The 26,883-nt window shown below is 42.3% G+C and overlaps 1 protein-coding gene across 1 annotated transcript in view; it reads left to right on the plus strand.

The window, feature by feature from the left end:
* Nucleotides 1-281: 281 nt before the first annotated feature.
* The window catches only part of hgfb (hepatocyte growth factor b), a 53,438-nt gene continuing 26,836 nt past the window's right edge, over nucleotides 282-26,883 (plus strand). Inside the window, exons 1-7 of the mRNA XM_063004281.1 lie at nucleotides 282-330; nucleotides 6,732-6,885; nucleotides 8,425-8,537; nucleotides 9,987-10,101; nucleotides 16,563-16,705; nucleotides 19,472-19,592; nucleotides 20,943-21,061. Of these exons, the coding sequence (XP_062860351.1) occupies nucleotides 282-330; nucleotides 6,732-6,885; nucleotides 8,425-8,537; nucleotides 9,987-10,101; nucleotides 16,563-16,705; nucleotides 19,472-19,592; nucleotides 20,943-21,061 (814 nt within the window). The remainder of the gene's footprint in view (nucleotides 331-6,731; nucleotides 6,886-8,424; nucleotides 8,538-9,986; nucleotides 10,102-16,562; nucleotides 16,706-19,471; nucleotides 19,593-20,942; nucleotides 21,062-26,883) is intronic.

Below are 26,883 nucleotides of genomic sequence, written 5' to 3' on the forward strand. Positions count from 1 at the left end.
ACAACCTTACTTAATCCAGATCTCAAAGCACTGGCCAGGAAATCGTGCACTAGATATAGGGGGCTTTCCTAATTCTGAACTGGACCTCTGGATCGCTTTAAATCCCTGATGGAATAGGGGGAGGGATAACGGTGCCAATAACTCAGTGCGCTCCTGATCATCTTCATCCTCAACATCATCAGTTTCTGTTTGTGGACATCACGGTCAGCAGCTCGGCTCCTCAGCTCTGAAACATTTCTGTAACAGGCTTTAGATCAGTCACCACGAAAAGCGATCGCACGATGTGGATTTATAAACTACTGTTGTGTCTTGCTGTCCTGATTTACTCGGGTAAGTTTGCTTGCGGATGCGCACTTTTCCTCTGCGGAGCTTTCATTGTTGTATCTACTAACCATCGCACAATACTTGTGGTTGTTCTAACATTTCTAACATTGGTAAAACTTTGTTAATCAAAAGGAGCTGGGTGCAAGGCACAAGAAAACAACATACTGTAGGTGTTTATGGGCAAGTTGTGATGATGCGCAGAATTCGCGCGTCTACCCTGGACATGGATACAGCCGCACTGTCACTGATTTGTACATTATTACCCTCTTAGTTTTCTTTAGCACTATTTTGACTTTCTATCTGTTATTTTTAAAAGCTCTGATTATATTAAGCAGAGAGTTTTGAAAGCCAATAGATTTTTTGCTTAAATTTCGTACTAAATTAATTCCAGTAACGGCGCATTTTAACGGGATGCGTAAATCTAAAAATTGTAAAGTCGGAGTCCATATGTTACTTTTATTATAGTAAACCATTCTATTACGATGGCATTATTTAGCAGCTCTACATTGTCACGACTTCTGTTTGTAATAGAGAGATAGAAAAGATAAACCAGAATCGGCTTAATTAAAAACGCGCAACTTGCGTCAATGTTTAAAATAAAATCACTTTGGACTAGGCGCACTATCAGTATTAAACTACTTTGCTGTAGTATATGAACATGGTGTCATTTTTAAGTTTTAGCAGTCATAAGTTGGTATTGCTTGGCTAATAATGAATAGGCAACACTGAAAAGTGCAAGTTCAAAAGACCACAGTTCAGGACTGGATGCACTGGCGCATTATCTGGGATAACATCAAGAAAATCAGCTTAGTGTCATTTCCGCACTTTATCAGGGACCCTTTTATTACGTGTGAAATGAAATTTCGCAATCACTGCAGAGCTGTTTTGGAGAAAGTACTGAGTGCTCCGAGTCCTCCTACATCTGGACGCATGAGTCACTGAGCTGAGAATAATAAAACATGATGCGTCCATGTTCAGGTCTGGAGCTGCAATATAGTCAATTTTATCTTGTTTTTAGAATGAATTCATATTCTTATACTTCTAAAATGGTCCAGGTCCAGCCACTACCCAAAGATTTAATCCCCAGAGAGTGACTTCTTGGCTTTAGACTAGCTTCTCTACTAAGAGACACCTGAACAAAACTTTAGTTCTTCAGTGCTGGACTTTCAGAACCCATGTTAGTGTTTTAGTATATGTGGAGTAGTAAATTTCATTAAAATACTATTTTAAAGTGTAAAGATCTCCTTCTGGCTGCTTAATAGGAGTGCCTATGGAAAGCCATGTGTGGCCATGTGAGGTGTAAGCTTGACCGGGTGTATTTAATGTTCCACAGTTCGAGATAGCATCTCAACTAAGCTCTAGGTTTGTTTATATAAAGGAACTACCAACAGTTCTCATAAATAGTTGGCAGTTTAAGGCATCTCTCTCCCTCTCTCTTTAGCTACAGCTACTTTCAAAAGTTATTAAGGTGCTGATAGCTTTTTGAGATGATAACTGGAACTTTGGGTAGTGTACTTACACACGTAGGTTGTACAGTATATACACTCACATTGTAATCAACAGGTGAACCCAATATTCATTGATTTTTAAAGCTTACTATGCAGATCTTGTATAGCATGCAACTGAGTGTACAATTACTGACTGTAGCCTATCTGTGACGTGGTACACTTCCCTGTACCCAATTTACCAATCATAAGGAACTTCCATTGGACACCCACTGAACAGATGTATTTGGAGGGGTGAACCAGTCTCAGAACTGCAGTGCTTGTTTGTTGTACTGGTATGAGTGCAGGTGCAGTAGTGTTGTTGGGAATTTTAAACACCACAGTATCAATGCAGGAAGGAGAAAAGTGCTCCAACCAAGACTAGAGGATGGTTAACATACATTAAGTACGAAAGTCATAAACTGCTTTTGCCTCTAACTGTACACCCACAACACATGCTAACAGCGTGTGTTTCTGATCAAGAGGCCAGCAGGTTTAAATATTATTTCAAAACTCTCTGCACAGTCCCCACCATGTTAGTCACTACCACGTTAGTGTTATTGCAGTGCTGAAAACAAGCATCATCTGGTCAGTGGTGGTTTTGTGGGAATCCCTCTTGATTGATGAATGTGCTGGGGGGGGGTGCCAAAGTGTACAGAGTAACATGACTACATTTAATAATTGTATACCCACTGTTTATCTGTCTGATAGGTGTAGCTTATAAACTAATCAATGAATGTACACAACGAATAGGTGTTTACAGTCCACTTCATGATGATCTGGACCCCTTCTAAACATCAATTAAAGGATCATAAACAGTTTGCCTTTTGGTGAAAGAGCTTAATTTCACTCTAAAACTTGAAGAAAATTTAATTTTTACCTAAATTCATTCTGTACAAACAGTCCTTCTTCATGAAATAAGTATTTTAACAAAACCACGTGTCCTAATTATTGTCTCTCCTTAATATATATTCCATATCAAGTTGATCAAAAAATCTGGGAAATGTCAAGCAGTAATCCAAGACTTTCTGTTTACTGGGGTATATGAGGTGAAACAGGTCAAATTCTCATTCTTTAACATGGGAAAGTGTTGAAAAAAAGATGTGTTCACCTTTATAAGTCAAGAAATATCTATAAAAGAGCTTCTCACCTGAAAATACTCAAATCTACAGGTAGTCAATGGAGGACTCTGTATATTAAATACAGTCTATTTTCTCGGCTGCTCCCGTTAAATGTCGCCGGTGGATTGTGATCCGCATTATTGATTTGGCACAGTTTTTACGCCGGATGCCCTTCCTGACACGACCCTCCCTATTTATCTGGGCTTGGGACCGGCACTACAATGCACTGGTTCATGCATCCTAGCGGTTAGGAACATATAGGACAATTCAGTGACTCCAGTTAGCCTGGCTGCATGTTTTTGGGGTGTGGGAGGAAACCGGAGCACCCGGAGGAAACCCACGGAGACACAGGGAGAACATGCAAACTCCACACAGAAAGGACCCAGACTGCCCTGCCTGAGGATCGAACCCAGGAGGTTGTTGCTGTGAGGTGATAGTGCTACCCACTTAGCCACCATGCCGCCCGTATGTTATATACAGTATACAGAGTATAAACTGCTGTACTGTGACAAGTTGCAACCTTAAACAGCTCTGCCTTTACACTCACATGCTTACATGTTTATAAATAAATAAATAAACAAATAAAAAAATAAAAAAAGTAGCTCAGCGGTTAAGGTACTTGGCAGTGGTGGGGCTTGAACCAGCAACCTATCGATTATCAGCCACTTTGGGTCCCTGAGCAAGGCTTTTAACCCTCCATTTTTTGTGGTTGCCGATTCAAGCTCCAGCACTGCCAAGTAGCCACTGTTGGGCCCCTGGGCAAGGCTCTCAAACCTTCATTTTTTGTTCATGTTTTTATAGCAATACTGTAACCACAGTCACAGTATTATCTTGCACCAATAAGTTATTTGGTTTGACCATCAGGAACCATAAAGGCTCTATGTAGAACCCTATAGATTTGTTCTGCCTAATCATCTATAGAACCCTGCAAAACAAATTGTGTGGATTCTCACCCTTGAATGTTCAGTTATAACACTGTAATAAGATTCATTATTATTATTATTATTATATTATTATATATTATAAGTCGTGTTTTGAGTTGAACAGTGCGCTCAGGCTTTGCATGTATTGTATAAGAATGTGAAGAATGTCTCTGTGCTTCTGGAGATGTTCAGCCATACACTAGAATTACAAAAACATGATTTGTGCCCTTCATATTGTGAAACAAAACCTGAGCTTCCTCAGATTTAAATTTTAAATGTTGACAGGCAAAGGTTCAAACTTGTTACCAGAGGGACTGCTGTCTGGAATGAGGATGCAGATGTGATTTTCTTCCTCTCGGCTGCACCGTATTACCATTCAGGGCCGGTTTGGACGACTGACAGAGGAGTCTGATGTTCTTATCTTTTAGAAACCCTACATTTTTCCTCTTGCCCATTAAGAAGTTGGACTGCGACCATGTCCGATGACCTTGGATGCCAGAGCTAGTTCATGCATGTGGATGTCTGTCTCTGGTTCTGTTCTGAACAGGTTCTGTTACTTAATCGTTCGGGACTTGGCAAGCTCGTCTGTTGCTCTTACAATGAATCCACTCAACCTGAGTCATTGTGCCTAATCATAAAATAATGAATATACTTGCATCTTATTACACAACCGGATTAATCTTGCACTAAAGCACTCTAGATTGGCTTGTCCTCGTTCCACTTTGGACATCTCGTGCTGCTGATGTTCCTTCTGCCTTATCAGATACTGGCTTGTTAGTGTCTGTTTTGTTATTCTTTTTTATACAGTCTGTCCCATGTAACTCTTATTTACCTCTGTGAAACTGGCGTACTTGAAGAACAAAGTCTTACTAATGTTTGTGCTGTTAGGCTGTGTTCACATGGTTTTCACAAGGATGTTTTTGGTCCTTATACATACACTGATCAGCCATAACATTAAAACCACCTCCTTGTTTCTACACTCACTGTCCATGTTATCAGCTTCACTTACCATATAGAAGCACTTTGTAGTTCTACAATTACTGACTGTAGTCCATCTGTTTCTCTACATGCTTTGTTACCCCCCTTTCATGCTGTTCTTCAATGGCCAGGACCCCCACAGGACCACCACAGAGCAGGTATTATTTAGGTGGTGGATCATTCTCAGCACTGCAGTGACACTGACATGGTGGTGGTGTGTTAGTGTGTGTTGTGCTGGTATGAGCGGATCAGACACAGCAGTGCTGCACAAGTTTATAAATACTGTGTCCACTCACTGTCCACTCTTCTCAGTCCAGCAGTGACAGTGAGGTGTTTAAAAACTCCATCAGCGCTGCTGTGTCTGATCCACTCATACCAGCACAACACACACTAACACACCACCACCATGTCAGTGTCACTGCAGTGCTGAGAATGATCCACCACCTAAATAATACCTGCTCTGTAGGGGTCCTGGGAGTCCTGACCATTGAAGAACAGGGTGAAACAAAGCATGTAGAGAAACAGATGGACTACAGTCAGTAATTGTGGAACTACAAAGTGCTTCTATATGGTAAGTGGAGCTGATAACATGGACAGTGAGTGTAGAAACAAGGAGGTGGTTTTAAAGTTATTCCTGATCGATGTATATACTGATATATACAGTTGATTTAAGATGATCTACATCTACCCATAATGAAGTGTATGTAAACCCATTTGGCAGCAATTACGGCTTAGCATACCTGGATTTGTATGGCAAGCGTCTGTGAACTGGCACCCTCAGGTCCTTCATGTTTCAAATCCTTGCCCTGATCGAAGCATTGCCATAGTTTAATCACAAAGATCAATATGCAGTTCATTGTGCCTTACCAAACTTTGTCCAGTCACAAACTCTAAACAACTTGTTTTCACTTTGTCATTCTAGATGATTAGATATAGTTTTATTGATAGAAAAAGCAATTTTATCTTTTCACTATCAATACAAGTGTACAAACATCAAGGGGGTTCAATACGTACTGAACTCACTGTATATTTCTAAACATATATATAGAAGTAATTTTAAATCTAATGTTCAGTATACAGGAAAGCCAGTGTGGTTGTGTCTCAATTCACATCATACTGTACTAAATATTAGTACATTTTGCACATCCAGGGTGGCTGCTCCTTGACAGTCAAAGTGTGACACAACACAGACTGAAATCCTTGAAAATCCTTGTGAAGTTGTAGCCTAGTGCTTAAGGTACTGGGCTAGTAATCAAAAGGTCGTGGGTTCAAGCACCACCACTGCCAGGTTGCAAACTGTTGGGTCCTTGAGCAAAGCCCTTAACCCTCAATTGCTTAGACAATATACTGTCACAGTACTGTAAGTCGCTTTGGATTAAAATGTTTGCTAAATGCTTTAAATGTAAATGAAAAAGATAAAAAATGTTGGTCTATGAGCTGGTGGAAACAATACAAACAATACAAAGAAGCAAGAACCTCACATTGCCATGCAGGTATCACTGAGGCATGGGCACCATACATTCCTAAGTCAATGTGCCAGCAAGGAAAAGCCCGACAAAAATGGTATTTTACAGGGCTCTCCTAGCTGCAGCGCATTATTGCTAATAAGACGCAGAGATGTTCTGATTAAGGAGACCACCAAAGACAGTAATCTGCGTCTCCATGCCCCAGATGATTCTGTGATCTAAGCCTGCTGCCGACCTCCAACGCAGGTGGTTCTGTTACAAAGACAAGATGGAGTTGTTTGTGTCTCCTTTGAAATATTTTCAGCAGTAAAAAAACAGTACAACATAATCAAAAAAGTGCCACCTTCATAAAAAACTAATTATTAATTCAAATGCATCAATATAACAGTTGTTAATATTGAGTATGAGCTATAACAGATTTGTTTTGTATGTCAGAAAGCAAACGACACGCTCTCCAGGACTACCAGAAGACTGATGGTGTCCGGCTGGTCGCTCTGTCTGATTCCTACTCAACAAAAAGCAGGAAGATGAGCTTGGGAAAGTGTGTGAGGCGCTGCAACCGAAGCAGAAAACTGCCTTTCACCTGCAGGTATGAAAACCAGAGAGGGTCAAAACCTGTAGTTAACCTTTTTTATGTGTAATGCAAGGAGCATGTGCAGCATGTAAAGAGATACACCTGGAGTCAAAGGCACAGGACAGAACTGGGTAATAAAGTGAGGTTAAATATACCATGAACAGTAAGCAGAGTTGGAAGTTAGGACCATAAACTTAAATAGTACCCGAAATAGTCTTTTTAATATTAGTTTGAGATTAGAATTATTATTAAACTTAATACCTTAAATCAGCCATAACATTAAAACCACCTCCTTGTACAAGTTTGTCCATTTTATCAGCTCCACTTACCATATAGGAGCACTTTGTAGTTCTACAATTACTGACTGTAGTCCATCTATTTCTCTGCATGCTTTGTTAGCCCCCTTTCATGCTGTTCTTCAATGGTCAGGACTCTCCCAGGACCACTACAGAGCAGGTATTATTTAGGTGTTGGATCATTCTCAGCACTGCAGTGACACTGACATGGTGGTGGTGGGTTAGTGTGTGTTGTGCTGGTATGAGTGGATCAGATACAGCAGTGCTGCTGGAGTTTTTAAACACCTCACTGTCACTGCCGGACTGAGAAAAATCCTGTGACCTGTGACCACTGATGAAGGTCTAGAAGATGACCAACTCAAACAGCAGCAATAGATGAGCGATCGTCTCTGACTTTACATCTACAAGGTGGACCAACTAGGTAGGAGTGTCTAATAGAGTGGACAGTGAGTGGACATGGTATTTAAAAACTCCAGCAGAACTGCTGTGTCTTATCCACTCTCAGCACTGCAGTGCTGAGAATGATCCACCACCTAAATAATACCTACTCTGTGGTGGTCTTGTCGGGGTCCTGACCATTAAAGATCAGGGTGAAAGGGGGCTAACAAAGCATGCAGAGAAACAGATGGACTACAGTCAGTAATTGTAGAACTACAAAGTGCTTCTATATGGTAAGTGGAGCTGATAAAATGGACAGTGAGTGTAGAAACAAGGAGGTGGTTTTAATGTTATGGCTGATCAGTGTATGTACTCTTATACATGTCATTTTTAGAATGTCTTACTTTGCCTTTTCTTGACAGTTCAATGTTCTTAAGTAGCTACTGTATATTTTTACTAGCATAAGGTTTTTGTATAATTTAACAGCCTTGCTCATATTTTAAATTGCAGTCCATTGGCCTTTTAAAAACTGCACAGTGTGTTTAGAGGAAGCAGCTGGAAGCAACATTACAAGTGAAAATGCATGATCAGCACATCAACTACTTCCTATTTTGAGTCACATGCAGCAGCTCTGAACACTGAACGTTACCTTGGCTAGCTAACAGACATCAGCGATCAGCGATGCTCTGTAGGGTCTTTAATCATGGAAACGATGTGTGATTAGAAAAAGGAAATCTACACAGTGAAACAAGTTCTATCAGGTCTCAGGTTATCAGCGTATCATTCAGCTTATCATGCCTCACTGTTGTCTTTACAAAGTCTTAATCAAAACTAGATAAAGTATAAATGAAGCCATTCAATAGCACACTGTTTGTTTCAGAGCTTTCATCTTTGATCAGAAGGGCACAAAGTGCCATCTACTCTCCTTTGATAGTCTCACGGCGGGCGTCCGGACTGAGATCGACTTCAACTGTGACCTGTACGAGAAAAAAGGTACGCACGCGCTCTTGCATTACAGTTTCTGCAGTGATGCTGCAACTTGACAAGGGTTTTAGCAGCATGTGGTTTGATTAGTAACATACATCTGTTCTCTGTTTTGCATGGGTTTTTTTCTGACAAAACACTCTCCTCACTGTATGTGAGCGTCTAGTGATGTTTAGAAGATTATTCGGCGTGGTTTCTTTTGTAGGTTGAAGGCTAGATAAAAACAAGATGACCTGTACACACACTGGCATTCAGAAATGTCAGGAGATCAGCACCAGAGAAATCTCATCTCATGATCACACAGCTTGCTAGCTCAGCATTTCTTTGGTTTAGGTTGCTTTTGCAGTGTATTCACTTAACGAAAAACAACTTCACATTTTTAATAATAATAATAATAATAATAATAATAATAATAATAACAATAATAAATAAAAAAATAAATAATAATAATAATAATAATAAATAACGATGATAATACTACTACTACTACTACTACTACTAATAATAATAATAAGAATAATAATAATAATAATAAGAAGAAGAAGAAGAAGAAGAAGAAGAATAAATAACAAAAATACAAATAAATAATAATAACAAATAATAATAATAATAATAATAATAATAATAATAATGATAATAATAATACTAATAATAACAATAATAATACATTAATAATAATAATAATAATAATAATAATAATAATAATACATAATAATACATCTTTTCTTCTATCTTTACTTTTTACATGTTTCACCACAATCTGTGTTAATGTTTACTGGCTACTTTATGTTATTTTTTCACTTTCCAAAACATGCAGAAGGTGGACTTGCTAATCCAAATTGCATCTAGGTGTTATTTTTGTGAGTGTATGGCACACTCTGATGGATTTGGTGTCTTGTTTAGGGTGTATTCCTACTTTTCTAATCCTATCTGGTGTGCGCCCAGGATGGCACTAGACTTACCACAATCTAAGTAAAAGATTAATATAATTTACATTTTTGGCATTTAGAAGTTTGTTACTGTGTGCCTTCCTCGCGCGACCCTAATTGGATAAGCGGTTAAGACAAAGTGTGAGTGAGTGAGTTACATGGTGGTGCAGGAGCCTTTTCATCATCATAAGTGTCCATTTAATTCCACCTATTAGTGTATCTGTGTTGAGATTGGCAGAGTTTTGTTTGAACTAGGTAATCTGATTTTCACAGACATTCCAAAAACATGCCATTAGGTTACTGCTCGTATGAGTAGAGCGCTCTGAGGAGGTTGCTGCCTTGTATTCTTGTCACGTGCCTGCTGTTTTTGAGTGACTTCAAATCCACTTAGCAGAACCCTAATCAGAATGACTGATTTACTGTAATATGTTCTGAATTCTGAAAAGAAATCCATGAGTTAATCCATGAGTTATAGTGCTATAAACACTGGATTGTTTAGCTGATCATGTTTCTTGTGTTACTTTTGCAGATTTTGTGCGAGAATGCATCATTGGCACAGGGCTGAATTATAAAGGCAGGAGATCGGTGACAGAGACTGGTGTTGAGTGCCAGAACTGGGATTTGAACACACCACATGAACACCGGTAAGATGCCCCTTCTATTCTTTTTCTAATTCTGTATAGGCACCTTAAGAAAGAACAAAAAATTATCCAAGAAATAAAAAAATAAACAAGCCGCTCAGGTGGCGCAGCGGTAAAAACACACGCTGTTCACCAGAGCTGAGATCTCGAATACATCGTAACAGCTTTGCCGTCTGAGGCTGAGCGGCCACATGAACAACAATTGGCCTGTTGTTCAAATAGGGGCGGGATTAAGCCGGATGGGGACTCTCTCTCAGACTAGTGCGATTACTACCTCTGCTGGCTGGTTGGTGGCACCTGCACGGAGATGGGAAAGGAGTGCGGTAGAGGGTGTGGCTCTCTGTACACAGCGCTGTACTGCACTGCACTCGTCAAGTGTAGGTGATAAGATGTTCGATTGCTGTGCACGTGTCGGAGGGGGCGTGGAGCAGCCTCGTCTTCCCCAATCAGGAGCAGGAACCAGCATTAGTGAGAGGATGATTGACGGGCAGAAATTTATGATTTTAATTGCTCTGAATGTGGTTTTTTAAAATAAATAAATAAAAAAATTAAATAAATAACATGTTTGGTGTCTGAACGCTTTTTCTACACTAATATGATTTGAAATTGACTTCCTATACAAATATTAATAGGGGTTAATGATAATCACTACTGTAATTAGGTGTATTTATCAGAATATTGTCTGTGTGAAAAAAAACAGGTAATGATTTCTGCCATCTTGTGATTTATGGTCATTTATGGTGCATTCCACTGTACTCAAAAGAAAGAAAAATACGACCTTGAGCCACGCAAAGTGGAAAACAACGCAGATGCCTTGTGAACACTTTGTGATTTTCCAGTCACCAATAAAAATTGCATCTCATCTGCTTTGCATTTGGTTCATCTAAATAGGAATAAGATGTGTTGTGTTGTGTGGAATCAGCCATGTTTTAGTGATTAGGATGGCATTGTGGCTCTACAGCACCAGGGTCCTGGTGACCTGGGTTCAAACACAGAGTTAGGTTACTGTGTGTGTGAAGTTTGCCATGTTCTACTTATTTCCCTGCAGTAAGTGAATTATTTAAGTGTTTGATGCCCTGAGGTTCACTAGCATCCTGTCCAGATGATATTTTCACTTAGTCCACGGTGTTTATGGGTGACACCAGACTATGATTAGAATAAATTGGTGAATACAAAGTGAAATATGTAAAGTGAATACAAAGCTATTAAGAAAAAAAGAATAAATAAAAAACAGACCCATATATACATCACAATTTTTATCCCATTGTTAAACATCTTTAGATAAGATGAAAATATGAAGAAATTTACAGGACTAAAAGCATCGTGTTTTTGGCATCTTGTAACATTTACTACTGTTCAGTGAATGTTTTATCCTGATCATTGCTTTGGTGGGTCTGTAGCCTCTCCTGACAAACTGGGCAAGAATAAACCCTAGACAAGGCACCAATCCATCAGATGGCTTTACAAACTCACCCATCCAGTCGCTTACTTTTTTCCATGTAAGGTCACATTTGGGCAGCCAGTTTACCTACTGGTATGTTTTAAAAGGTGCAAGAAAACAGTCCCCAGTTTGAAAACAACATAGACTTGAGGACAGTGACTGGAGGCAAAGACTGAACCCAGCATGTGTAAAGCAATTTAAATATGAAAAAAATACACAGGACTAAAAGCATCATGTTTTTGGCATCTTGTAACATTTAATACTTTTCAGTGAACGTTTTATCCTGATCATTGCTTCAGTGGGTCTGTAGCCTCTTCTGAAAAACTGGGCAAGAATTAACCCTAGACAAGGCACCAATCCATCAGATGGCTTCACAAACTCACCCATCCAGTCACTCACTTACTTTTTTCCACGTAAGGGCACATTAGGGCAGCCAGTTTTGAAAGGTGCAAGAAAACAGTCCCCAGTTTGAAAACAACATAGACTTGAGGACAGAATGGATCAAAGCCAGGTTTTCACTATGTTAGTGCTGTACAGTGCTCATACTACCTGCTGCACCACAGTGCTGCTTTGGAGAGTCCTATATTTAGACAAAGGAACATAAACCCCCCCCCACAAAAACATTACAGCTGTGATTTGGTCACAGGTACGAGTAGAGGCAGGGAGTTTGGCATATGCTTTCAATTTCTTTTTTGATTTTGTGTAAGGTGTAAGTAAGTGGAGTTGTTATTAAAATCAGTGGCATTTATAACCTGGACTATTGCATTACTAATGTCACCTCCAACACCACCCATTCAAAACTGTCCAAATACTATAAACATTTTAGTGGTTACTTAGTGGGTAGAGCTTTGAGCTATCAAGCAAAAGGTTATTATCTGCCATGTAGCCACTGTTGGGCCCTTGAGTTTATTTGTTTGTTTCTTTGTTTTATTTTAACAGCATGTTTTACATTCATGACAGAAACGGTAGTTACTCATTACACAAGGTTCATCAGTTCACAAGTTTAATATTGAACACAGTCATGGACAATTTTGTATCTCCAATTAACGTGCATGTTTTTTGGACTGTGGGAGGAAACTGGAGCACCCGGAGGAAACCCACACAGACATGGGGAGAACATGCAAACTCTGCACAGGAAGGACCCGGACCGCCTCGCCTGGGGATCGAACCCAGGACCTTCATGCTGTGAGGGGACAGTGCTACCCACTTGAGCAAGGCCCTTAACCCCCTTGGCTCCAGAAGCACTGTACTGTGGCTGACCCTGCGGTCTGACTGTTGCTTCTAAACAAGCTGGGAGATGCAGAAAATGAATTTAATTGTACTGTAGTTGCGTTTATTTATATATGACAAATAAAAGCCTTTCATTTTATTTTCCTTCTATTAGTCAGTGTGCGTGTCTCGCTTGATCATTGACTTTTAGCAGAAAGGGAAAATTCCTATTCCTATATGATCATTCCCTTGGCTTATAGTCTTTAAAATCCATTTCTGTTCTGATCGAATGTGACATAATTTGACAGCTGTGTTTATTATCCTTTATTTAGTCATTTAAGAAATATTAAAAAGTATTTTGCTCCTAATGAAACAGATGCATTTCAGATGTTTAAAAGCCTTTTCAAGATTTGATGATTTATTAATTGAATAAATTGTCTTCGAGCTTTGTAAAAATGTCAGTAAGCTCATTTTTCAGAGCTTTGCTAATAATGAAAAAGTCAGTGGGTTTTGAAATTTTGAAAAAAAATAAACATAGACTGAGCCATAACATTAAAACCACCTCATTGTTTCTACACTCACTGTCCATTTTATCAGCTCCACTTACCATATAGAAGCACTTCTGCTTTCACCCTGTTCTTCAATGGTCAGGACCCCCACAGAGCAGGTATTTTTTAGGTGGTGGATGATTCTCAGCACTGCAGTGACACTGACATGGTGGTGGTGTGTTAGTGTGTGTTGTGCTGGTATGAGTGGATCAGACACAGCAGCGCTGCTGGAGTTTTTAAATACCGTGTCCACTCACTATCCACTCTATTAGACACTCCTTCCCAGTTGGTCCACCTTGTAGATGTAAAGTCAGAGACAATTGCTCATCTGTTGCTGCTGTTTGAGTTAGTTATCTTTGAGATCTTCATCAGTGGTCACAGGACGCTGCCCACGGGGCGCTGTTGGCTGGAAATTTTTGGTTGGTGGACTATTCTCAGTCCAGCGGTGACAGTGAGGTGTTTAAAAACTCCAGCAGCGCTGCTGTGTCTTATCCACTCATACCAGCACAACACACACTAACACACCACCACCATATATCACTGCGGTGCTGAGAATGATCCACCACCTAAATAATACCTGCTCTGTGGTGGTCCTGTGAGAGCCCTGACCATTAAAGAACAGCATGAACGGGGGCTAACAAAGCATGCAGAGAAACAGATGGACTACAGTCAATAATTGTAGAACTACAAAGTGCTTATATATGGTAAGTGGAGCTGATCAAATGGACAATGTGTGTAGAAACAAGGAGGTAGTTTTAATGTTATGGCTGATCGGTGTACATACACACACACACACACACACACACACATATACATATCTTAAAATATGAAGTGTTATTGCTGAGAAAGCAGCACCATGCTATTAGATAAGATTATTTGCCAGGAGTTCATTAAACTTGTGTGGGTTCATTAAGGATGCTGGAACAGCATGAAGCCCCCGGTTTACTGCCCATCATTTATTGGGATAGAGGGAATAGACAGACTGTGCCAAGAAAACTACACACTCTTCAAAATGCTGCCAACACATGAAAGCATGATTACCTTGAAGAGACCTTGAGTTGTCTTTTTTTTTTTCTTTTTACTGGAATGCATGTTCCCCTTGGTGCTCGTCCCTCCTTCTTATGTTAACTTTTCATCCCTCCTAATGGACTGCATGCTGTAGGGTTAAAAAATCAGCCATTAAATGGTGCGTTTTTTTCTGTTTCTGGATCTGGAAATCTGATTAGTTACAAGTATTTCATGCCATGTTACGCTTGAATCTCACTCCACAGTACAAAGTCATATTGCGGTTGAATTGCTTTTCTTTTCGAACACATTTTGAGTATGAACGTTATAGAGATTTATGGGCTTCACTTCCAGACCACCACAGAGAGAATAACTGCTACGCTGGTACTGGGTTGTTGACCTCTCACTTTTTTAGCACGCATTTTGGGGTCTGTTTTTGTCTGGTTATCCTAACAGTAGTTATTTCGAGGTCACATCCTGCTGAACGGAATGTCTTTTGTTAGGAAAGGTAACTAAAGTATTTCCTAATCGATTTACATGGTCATAAATTAGTAGAAGTTTTTATTGGATTGGTGGTTGTGAAGGAAAATCCAATAAATTATTGCACGTGTATGTGTGAGCATGTGAAAACCTTACGATGAGCTTTTTGGAGCATCCCCTTTACAAAACCATAGGACCTTCTTCAGCAGTGATCATTTAGATCAGATCAGCAACAACAACATAACAGATACTGCATCCAATTCTCCATTTTTAATATCTAAACATTCATTCATTAATTTATTCATTGTATTTTTTTACTTTATATGCTTATCCAATTAGGGTCGCCGGTGATGGAGCCTATTCCAGCTTTTCAATGGGCACAAGGCACACAGTAACACCCTGGATGGGACGCCAGTCCATCGCAGGGCAGACAAACATACATACACATACACACACACACCTGTTCACCTATAGGGCAATGCGGTGTCTCCAATTAACCTGACTGCATGTTTTTGGACTGTGGGAGGAAACCGGAGCTCCCGGAGGAAACCCACGCAGAAACGGGGAGAACATGCAAACTCCGCACAGGAAGGACCCGGACCGCCTCGCCTGGGGATCGAACCTAGGACCTTTTTGCAGTGAGGCGACAGTGCTACCCACTAAGCCACCGTGCCGCCCTTATCTAAACATAGCATTGTGAATTGTATGCAGATAACATTGGATTATGAAATGTTCAAGGTGATCTTTTGAACATGCACCTAATTAATGTGGTCCACTGTGCTCTTGGTGGAATCTTTGCAGTACACTCATTCCTAGAAAGAAGTACTAGAGTGGCAGTGCTGAATTTACTTCATTTGCATAAAGTGTGCAAATTAATAAATACCCAGGTGTTTGGTGGGTAGCACTGTTGCCTCACAGCAAGAAGGTCCTGGGTTTGATTCCCAGGTGGGGCGGTCTGGGTCCTTTCTGTGTGGAGTTTGCATGTTCTCCCTGCGTCTGCCTGGGTTTCCTCCGGGAGCTCCGGGTTTCCTCCCACAGTCCAAAAACATGCAGTCAGGTTAATTGGAGACACTGAATTGCCGTATAGGTAAATGGGTATGTGTGTGTGTGTCTGCCCTGAGATGGACTGGCGCCCCGTCCAGGGTGTTACTGTGTGCCTTGCGCCCACTGAAAAGCTGGGATAGGCTCCAGCACCACCATCGCCCCCTCGCGACCCTGATTGGATAAGCAAAAGTGAGTGAGTTTAGAAATGCTTTTATAGTTTATTTTAGCTTTACGAATCTCTACAATTGTTCTTTTACATTTCCAGACTTTGCATTTTTATTTATTTCTGAAAAGGCACCTCTATAACCCAGCAAAGCACTAAATGCAAAGACGCATGTAATTGCAACTGTTTTTGCTACATCTGCAGCACACAGCTCTACATGATGTGTTAAAGACATTCAGGGATGTAGAAGGATTTCTCTTTACGGAAAAAAAGGACAGAATCCAGGAGTCGGGGCGTCTCTTTTGATGTGAACCTGCTTTATGGTTTTGTGATTTACTCGAGTGAGTGGGAGTGTGGAGGAGGACTGAAGTGGGTGACATCACTATCTAGGATGACTGTCTGTCTCCATTTTTCTTGTTCCATCCTGATCAGGTTCAATTTAAAAGGAAAGTCTCTCTTTGTTACGGACGTACAGACAGAAGTCTCGGTAGCACAGCTGTTTGTTATTTCCACCAATATCCAGATGAAACGATAGTATCCCCTGGGTTTACCCTCACTCTCTTTTCCTCTACAGCTTCTTACCTCAGCGGCACAAGCAGAGGGACCTTCAGGGGAATTTATGCCGGAACCCAGACAACAGCACGACTGGGCCGTGGTGTTTTACCAGGAACCCCGGCATACGCTATCAAAACTGCAACATTCCTCAGTGCTCGGAGGGTGAGCAACACTCACGATTTTAATTATATACAGATGGTTACCATGTAGTCGTAAGGTGTCGGACCACCAAAAGCAACATTTACATTTACGACATTTAGCAGACGCTTTTATCCAAAGTGACTTGCAGTAGTGTGATAGTATATTGTCTAAGCAATCGAGGGTTAAGGGCCTTGCTCAGGGGCCCAACAGTTGCAACCTGGCAATGGTGGGGCTTTAACCAGCGACCTTTCGATTACTAGTCCAGTACCGTAACCACTAGGCTACAACTTCCTAGTTTTAAAACACATTCTCTTAGTGTTTTGATAATGGTGGTGGAAGGTGCTGTTCATCTAGGCTGAGAGCTAGAACTGTGAAAGCCATAGCATATCATTTACATCATTTTTTAACATAATATTTATGACCCCTTGATCTAACAGTGAGCCTTTTTTTTCAGGTGGTCTTTCGAACACTTTTGATATGCACCTTTTTAGCGTGTCCAATTACCCAATTGCATCATGCTTCCTATCCACCAATGCCAATCCCCGCTCTGATTGAGGAGAACAAAGCTAACCCACGCCCCCTCCGACAAGTGGGCAGCAGCCTTATGCATTTTGTCACCTACACTTTGACGAGTGCAGTGCGGATCAGCACTGTGTACAGAGAGACACACCCTGACAGCACTCTTTTCACGTCTCTGTGCAGGCTCCATCAATCAGCCAGCAGAGGTCGTAATTGCATTTGTTATGAGAGAGTCCCAATCCGGCTCTTAATATCCCACCCATATCTGAACAACAGGCCAATCGTTGTTCATGTGGCCACGCAGCCCAGCCGGCAGGCAGAGCTGAGACTCAATGTATTCGAGATACCAGCTCTGGTGTTCAGCGTGTGTTTTTACCACTGCGCCACCTGAGCGGCCTTTTGATATGCACTTATTAATGCGGCACGTTGTGCTCTTGGTGGAATCTTTGCAGTACACTCACTGCTAGAAAGAAGAACAACAGTACTGAATTTTCTTTATTTGCAGAAACTGTGACTAAATAAAAATCCAGATGTTTGGAAATGCTTTAATAGTCTTTTTCAGCTTAATGAATCTCTACAATTGTTATTTTACATTTCCAGACTTTGTGTTTATTTATTTATATATTTTTATGGAAAAGCACCTCTATAACCCAGCAAATTACTGAATGCAAAAAGACCCAAGCCCATCTGAGCATTATATTTCATCTATTCACTCAGGTTCTTCCATTCATTTGTTACCCCTGTATCATGCTTTGTCCCTTTCATAAAATCATAACTTCAGATGATATGGATATCACACTACTCAGGAGTCCTGGAGTGCTTTTGTCAACATAACATTGACAACTTGGAAACATTTATACATTGTACATTTTTCAACAGGCCACACTGACTGGCATATTTTATCATGCGATAGATAGAAATCATCTGTTTATATCTAGTTCCAAACTGTCTCTGGAAATAATGTCAATACAAGAACTGTTTACCAGAAGCTTCATGAATAGTGTTTCCATAGTGCCGAACACAAGCCTAAGATCATCATGTGCAATGCCAAGCATGTAAACAAAAGCATTTACTTCATTACTCTTGCCTATAGACAATTTAAAACAGCCAGGGAACTGAAAAGAGACTGAACGTGTGTGGACACAAGGAGAACATAATAAAATGCTCACAGTCACTGAAGGCCACAGGACACTGGTGTTATCGCCATACAGGAGCATCAAAATAAATGCCAACCACGAGTCAGGCTTTACTTCATAACATCACTGCCTGACCTTATAAAAGCTATGACTAACTGTAAGTCAGTTCTCACAGTCATGTTTCTACAGCAGCAAAGAAAAGGCGTTACTGATTGTGTGGTTTTCAGTACCATGTTTTTGATCGATTACGTGATTTGAAGAAAGCATCGTTTGTGATAAATCAGGACACAGACAGTGCATGTGAAGTAGTCAAGTGCTGGGCTTTTTGCCTGCACCTCTGCAGTCACTAGATCAGGACATGGGAGAATGTGGGTTGAATATGCAGAGTGCCCGTTGAGAGCTTTCTCCAGAGATAAAGATCAGGCAAACAGAGACAGACTTCTGTCTACTCTCACAGCCATGTGCTAAAATACAGCTGGGAGGTTTTGTTAATAAATTAGTTTGCCATAATCAGAAACATACACAGATGGATGTAAAATCAAGGGTTTTTTAATGAAAATGGCCAGGCTGGACATCTGGTTCTAATATGCTGCTCTGGTCTTTATAGTAAAATACGAGTCATAGCGCGCTTGCTTTGGTGACCTCTTCGGGCTGTGACATTGAGTGGGCATTATGACTAAACTTCTAAATTTTCAATTAGTCATTACTGTAACCTTTGATCATATGAAATCAGTTAGAAGCTCCATTGTCCTGATAACTTAATGGGTGGTATTTTCAATCATTGGGGTGGGTTGTTATTTGATTTAGCATTTAATCGAATGCCAATTTAATTAAAAATAAAAAAACGATTATAATAAACATGGAAATAAATCCTAATCAGATCCACTGAGCGTAGGCGATTGTTCGTTGATGCTTGTGTGTTCTGCATTCCAGCACTGGTCATTCTTACTTCTGCTGTTTAAAGTGGCAGCCACGTTAAACCTATTTTCTCCTTGCTGAGCATGCTAATGTAGCTCAGCTGTGTGTGTGTGTGTGTGTGTGTGAGTGTGTGTGTGTGAGTGAGAAAGAGAAAACTCCTTTGAGCTCGTTCCTCAAGACTAAGATTCTTACCAGCCGTGTTCTTCATCCACAGTGGAATGTATGACATGCAACGGAGAAAGCTACCGCGGGCCGATGGACCACACGGAGAGCGGCCGAGAGTGCCAGCGCTGGGACTTGGATGTGCCACACAAGCATTTCTTCCACCCCAAAAGGTATGAACTCAACTCGCCTGCTAGAACATGCCCAGCGGGGTAACATTAATCACTCAGCCCTCTGGGACTTACATAAGCAAGTGAGTGTAATTAGCATTGCTGCAGTGTAGCAGCCAATCAGAGTCAATAAGACGAAGAGAGTAGATGAGGGCACAAAGGGGGAAATGCATACCCCTTTTTGTCAGACTAGTGGATAGATTTCTAAACTTTAGGTGTATTTAGAATGACTTGTTCTGGATTAGATGTTTGGCTTAACACACTGTATACAGTACACTAAACAACAGTAATCACAGGAAACACACAGTGACCACCCACCAAAAAGTGCACAATTGCATGTCAGTTGAAGTACCCATGCTGACCCCTGTCCATCATCAGAATATCTGTAAATTTGTACCTTCTTACCCACTGTAACCAAGCTCTTGTGGGGTGTTCCCGGTCTGCAGTGGTCAGTATCTATCAACCAGCGACAGGGTCATGGGCAGCCAAGGCTCATTGATGCACGTGGGGAGCGAAGGCTGGCCCATGTGGTCCGAGCCAACAGACGAGATACTGTAGCTCAAATTGCTGAAGAAGTTCATGCTGGTTCTGATAGAAAGGTGTCAGAATACACAGTGCATCACAGTTGCAGGGCTGTTTTGGCAGCAAAAGGGGGACAATATTAGCAATATTAGGAAGGTGTTAATAATGTAATGACTAATCGGTGTAGTAGTAGTGTTAGAAATAATAATAATAATAAGATTAATTATAATAAAAGCAAATTGACAATCTGGTCTGGATGTTGCACAAAAACATGGTAATCTGGCTTCCATCCTTGCTTTTTATTACTGTCTGCAAGAAATTGCAGGTTATTCTCATGTGTGTGTTTTCCTCCTCTCTTTTTAAGAAAATATCAGTATGTTAATTGTCTTTATTTATGTTACTATTCTTTCTGTAAGGAGCTGTACATGTTTTCTCTGTGTCCACATAGGTTTCCTTTCTACGCTTTGAAACATTTATTAGGAAAAGCTGAGGATCAGTTAAAGATGGATTCATAATAATCATGATAGATTTAGTTATTTATTCATTTTTACAGCAGGGATGTCTGAAAAAACACTTTTTTTTAGTATTGATTGATTTTTAATTGGGCATTTTACACCTGAGTGGAGCACAAGGATTAATGTTTCGAAGCTTTGGGATTAAATATTTGTGTTTGTAAGAGAAGACACTGAGTGTAGCAGTAGTGATAGAATGTGTTGGTAATTGGCTGCAGGTTGTTGTGGGTATCCCTCTTTATAAACTATCATGGCTATGTTTGGAAGTCAGTGGGAGGCTGAATTGACTCTGTGTTGCTTTTTTTTTTTTTTTTGACAGGTATCCAGATAAAGGACTTAAGGATAACTACTGCAGAAATCCAGACGGGCGCCAGCGACCCTGGTGCTTCACCACTGATCCTAACACTCTGTGGGAGTACTGCGATGTCAAACAATGTGGTGAGCTTGTTACTGCAACCGTATGTGTGTAGGCAAGTGAGGGGGCTAGAAAAAAGATCAGGAAAAAAAGATTGCCAAATTTACAACTTCCTCTTCCTGCAGCTCCCCACTCATTTGGGACAGTCAGAGGAATGTTGTTTGCCATATAGAGAAACAAGGACTCCTCCTCAGTGCTTTCATATCTCTACTGTTCGTTAAGTCACAGATTTTTTTAATCAGTGGTCAGTGGCTTTATCAGGTCAAGGTCATGTGTTTGGGATTGTTCTAAAAACTTAAGACATGACATGACTTTTTGGTTTTACTCTTCAACATACACATGATTATTGGACAGGCTTTATATACAGTACTGATAACCCTTTACTATAGTTAACCTTACGAACACTTACATCCCCTCATTCCCTGCCTAAGTTTCACAAGAATCACATGGTGTACATGCTGCAGAACAATAAGACAATAGCTATAGTGCAGACGAATCCTTTTTCTCATTTATTCTCAAGGGCCAATTGATGTTGAGATCAGGGCTCTGTGCATGCTACTGGAACTTCTTCACTCCAAACTCCATATAAAACCATGTTTTTGTAAGCATTTGTTGTGCATAAAAGTACAATCAGGTTGTAACAGGAATGTGCCTTCCACAAACTGTTGGCATGAATTAAAAACTTATATATTGCCAGGTGTATAACAGGTACTGATGGAAGGGAGGTCCACAGGGGTCCAAAAAGGTCAATCTTGGTCTTACTGGACCATAAAAGCTTTAGCTGCATGGCATTTTAATCTTCCAAATCTTTAAGCATAGCATGTTTTCAGGAGCAGCTTATTTCAGTGCTGTGCAAAGCTGATAAGATTGTTATCATGTGCACAGAATGACTTCCAGGTCCTACAAAGTTGCCATTAGCTTCTTGGTACCCTCCATTATCAATATCCTTCTGGCTTAGTCATTCAGTTTGGAGGGATGGCCCAATCTTGGCAAGGTGTTGGTGGTGCCATACACGATGTTTTCCAGTGCTTTTAACTATCCCTCCGAGTGTATCTTTCTCTTAACTTGTGCCCGTCCACAACTTTAACACAGAGCCCTTTTGAAAGCACTTTTCCAACCATTTCCCAGTTTTACCATGCACTACTAGTAGTGGAATTCTCAAAGAACAGCTGGTTTAATTAGTAATGAATCAAAATCATTACCTGGTGTGTACCTGAGCAACTTTATAACGGGTACCCTGACTGGTTACTTATCAGGGCGGCACGGTGGCTAAGTGGATAGCACTGTCGCCTAACAGCAAGAGGTCCTGGGTTCGATCCCCAGGTGGAGTTTGCATGTTCTCTCTGTGTGGGTTTCCTCCGGGTGCTCCGGTTTCCTCCCACAGTCCAAAGACATGCAAGATGATATAAACTTGTGAACTGATGAATCTTGTGTAATGAGTAACTACCGTTTCTGTCATGAATGTAACCAAAAGTGTAAAACATGATGTTAAAATCCTAATAAACAAACTGGTTACTTATCCAAATCAGGTATTTTACTAATGAATTTATGATAATTTAAAAGTGTAATTTTCATAGTATAATACAACCAAAAAATGCTATATTTATATTGACTGAAATTACTACCATAAGAGTGCATAAAATTTGACCATTGTGGTCAGACACTGTCAAATACTGCTTAATGAGTGGTCTGGAGACGAGGATGCAGAACACGTAATGTTTATTAGAGTACAACAGGAAACAAAAAAGAATACGGTCGGCGGTAGTAGGGCAAAAAATAACAAAGAAATGGATGACGAAAGAAAAGAGGAAATACTGGAGAGAAAAAAACAATGTTACTAAGAACTAACAGAAAAACCTAGATAGGACAGTAAGAGACAGAGAGGTGGTGAACTGAACGAGGCGGCCAACGGATGGGACCGAGAGCAAGTAGAGTGAGAGAGAAGTACAGGGAGAGCGAGGGATAGGAAAAAAGTAAGAGAGTTAGTAGGGGGAGATAGAGAGAGCGTTAGTTCACCGACAGAGAAGATGTTAGTATGAAAGAGAGAAATGTTAATGAAAACGAAAAAAGAAAACAGGACGAACTACACAAGCACAGGTAGGGACGCGCCGGAGGAGCGGGCTAGGGTGAGACCTAACTCAGCCCCAGCCGGCCAAACACAAAACACCTGTGAGTACAAACAATGCTCCAAACAAACAGCGATAGAGGAAGAGGGAAAGGAGTGAGAAACCTATGGATCTAAACAAACAAAACACTGGAGCAACAATACAGAGACCAGGACAGTTCACACACACACCTAAACACAGGTTAACTTAATGCTAAGGAGAACAGGGAAAGGAGAAGGGGCGCGCGTGAAGGAGAACGCTGGGAAACACACAGACTAACGTAAAACTGAACACACTACGCACACACGCACACACTCACCCGACGTAGATAAACACGGAAGTAAGTAGCAGGAGAAAAAGTAACTGGAAAGAGTATCGCTCGGTATGACGGCAAATCAAATACTTCGCACTCGAACAGTGAAAACGGAAACCTTAAATAGAGAAAGAAAGAACCCGGAACTAATGAACCGCACCCTGTGAATGGCAAGCGCGCAGATTAGAAGGCGGGGCTAAGGGAGCGCGTCACCGAGGGAGAGTCAGCGTCGGGATTTCTTACATAGCCCCCCCCCGAAGAGGTCGTCAAGGGGGGAACACCGGGGACCACAACAGACGACCTGGCAGGACCATCTCGGGGAGGGCAGGAGCGGGAAAAAAAACTGCGGGTGGCTCTGCTCAGGGGACGGTGCTCGGCAGGAATCGGCGGGGAAGGAGGACGACGTACGTCAGGAGCCGACTGGGAGAGAGGGCGACCCCTAGGCCTAAGGGGAAGTGAACGGGCAGGTCTACCTCTGCGGGAGCGAGGCGGTCTGCCTCGGGGTCGGGGAGCCGGGCATTGGGGATGCGTCAGGTGGAACTGGTCGAGCAGAGCTTTATCAAGTATGTCAGTCCTCTTAGTCCAAGATCTCTCTTCCGGTCCGTAACCCTCCCAGTCAACTAGATACTCTAGTCCTGTGTCAGTCCTTCTAGAGTCTAGGATACTGTCGATGGTGTATATGGGACGGTCGTGGGGAAGTTCTTGAACGAGATGTTGGTGGGGTTGGGAGTCAAGGGGCCCAGGGGTGAAAGGTTTAAGGAGGGAGACGTGGAAAGAGGGGGATATTTTAAGACGGGGGGGTAGCTGAAGGGTAAACGTCACGTCGGAAACCTTCTTGATTATAGAGAACGGCCCGATGTATCTGGCCGTAAGTTTTCTGGAGCCGGGGGTACGGATGTCCTTCGTGGATAGCCATACCTTGTCTCCCACCTGGTACGTGGGACCCTCACTCCTTCTGCGGTCAGCGAAGCGTTTAGTCCGGGCATTGCTCTCCGTTATGCGCTGGTGAACAGTCTCCCAGATGTCTTCGCTTCTCCGGAACCACTCGTCCACAGCAGGGGCGTTGGAAGGGGTGGGGTCCCATGGAGCGAAGGGGGGTTGAGAACCTAGGGTACACTGAAAAGGGGTTATCCCCGTACTGGAGCTCCTCAGGGAGTTTTGGGCGATTTCAGCCCATGGGAGGAATGTGGCCCAGTCATGTTGGTTACTCTGGCAGTAGGATCGTAGGAATTTAGACAGCTCCTGGTTGGCCCGTTCGCACTGTCCATTACTCTCGGGGTGGTATCCCGACGTCAGGCTGATGGATGCACCCAATTTCTTCACAAAAGCCTCCCAGACGGCCGAGGTGAATTGGGGCCCTCGATCAGAGACAATGTCTTCTGGGAGGCCATAGTGACGAAAAACCTCATGGAAAAGGGTTTCCGCGGTCTGGAACGCTGAGGGCAGTGCGGGCAGAGCAATGAATTTAACCCCCTTGGAAAAACGGTCCACGATCGTGAGAACCGTGGTATTGCCCTCAGATACAGGGAGATCCGTCACGAAATCTATCGCTATGTGACTCCAGGGACGATATGGGACGGGTAAGGGCTTAAGCTTGCCTGCGGGAAGCTGACGAGGAACCTTCGAGGCGGCGCAGGTAGCGCAAGAGGCGACGTCTCTGCTTATTTCGGCCCGCATGGCAGGCCACCAGTATTTGTGTTTAAGCTTGTCGAACGTCCGATCGGCCCCCGGATGACCCGAACTAGGGTTCGTGTGTGCCCACGAGATGAGTTGGTGACGGAATTGCGGAGGAACATAGGTCTTATTAGGTGGAGGTTTTATCTCACCGGGCGGTGGTTCCTTGATGTTGACCTCCCGAATGTTCTTGTCCATCTCCCAGGAAATGGCCTGCACAAAGGCTCGTGAGGGCAGGATGGGTTTGACTGGAGTTTCGGCCTTTTCCTGATTGTCATACCTTCGTGATAGAATGTCGGCTTTAGCGTTGTCCTTGCCCGGCCGATACGTCACCGTGAAGTCAAATCTGTTGAAGAACAGGGACCACCGGGCTTGCCGGGCATTAAGTCGACGAGCACACTTAAGATATTCTAGGTTTTTGTGGTCCGTGATGACTTGGACTGGGAAATTAGCACCCATAAGCCAGTGGCGCCACTCCTCGAAAGCAAGTTTGATAGCTAGTAGCTCCCGGTCTCCCACATGATAGTTTTGTTCGGCAGGCGTGAGTTTACGGGAGAAATAAGCGATGGGGTGCAGTCTAGGAGGTTCGCCTTGGCGTTGGGAGAGGATGCCTCCTAGACCCCGGGAGGATGCGTCGATCTCGACAATGAACGGAGACTCGGGATCCGGGTGAGCGAGCACCGGGGCAGTGGTGAACACTCTCTTAAGCCTCTCGAATGCAGCCTCTGCCTCCTTGGACCAGGAGAGCCTCTTGGGTTTACCTTTTAGTAGGCTGATCAAAGGGAGTGCGATCTGGCTGAATGAACGTATGAAGCGCCGGAAGAAGTTGGCGAACCCCAGGAAGCTTTGCAGTTCCTTGATGGACTTGGGAGTCCTCCACTCTAGCACTGCTTTGACCTTCGTAGGGTCCATCTGGATCCCTTGGTCATTGATGATGTAACCTAGGAAGGCAATCTCCCTCTGGTCAAATTCGCACTTCTCCGCTTTAACGTATAGTCCTTGTTCCAGCAGTCGTTTCAGAATACTCTTGGTGTTGACTTGGTGGGAACTGGAGTCCGGTGAGTAGATGAGGATGTCGTCGAGGTAAACAATAGCACATTTACCCAGGAACTCTCTTAATACATCGTTCACCAAACACTGGAAAACAGACGGAGCATTGGTTAGCCCGAAAGGCATAACCAGATATTCATAGTGTCCCGCTGTGGTACTAAAAGCAGTTTTCCACTCGTCGCCCTCCTTCTCACCAAGTTATAGGCATTGCGAAGGTCGAGCTTGGTGAATATCTTGGCTTTCCGTAGCTGTTCCAGTGCTGACGGGACGAGAGGAATGGGATAGGTATAACGTTTGGAGATCTTGTTAAGCTCTCGGTAGTCTATGCAAGGGCGGAGCGTCCCATCCTTCTTGGGGACAAAGAAGAAGCTGGAGCTAGCTGGGGACTTGGAAGGACGGATGAACCCTTGCGCTAGAGCCTCGCTGATGTACTCCTCCATAATCCCTGTCTCCTTGACGGATAGAGGATAGGGCGTAGCACGAGGGATCTTGGAGCCTGGCAGTAGGTCAATGGCGCAGTCGTACTCGCGGTGAGGTGGCAGACGACAGGCGTGGCCCTTGCTGAATACCGTGGCTAATTCCTGATACTTGGGAGGGACGTTAGCAGGAAGGATCTCCGAGGGGGAGTTAGTAGCCGCCACAGACATGTTCTTGGTTGGCGACGTCAGACACCGCTTGAGACATTGTGGTGACCACGCCAAGA

This window comes from Trichomycterus rosablanca, chromosome 11, assembly GCF_030014385.1.
Source record: "Trichomycterus rosablanca isolate fTriRos1 chromosome 11, fTriRos1.hap1, whole genome shotgun sequence".
Lineage (NCBI taxonomy): Eukaryota > Metazoa > Chordata > Actinopteri > Siluriformes > Trichomycteridae > Trichomycterus > Trichomycterus rosablanca.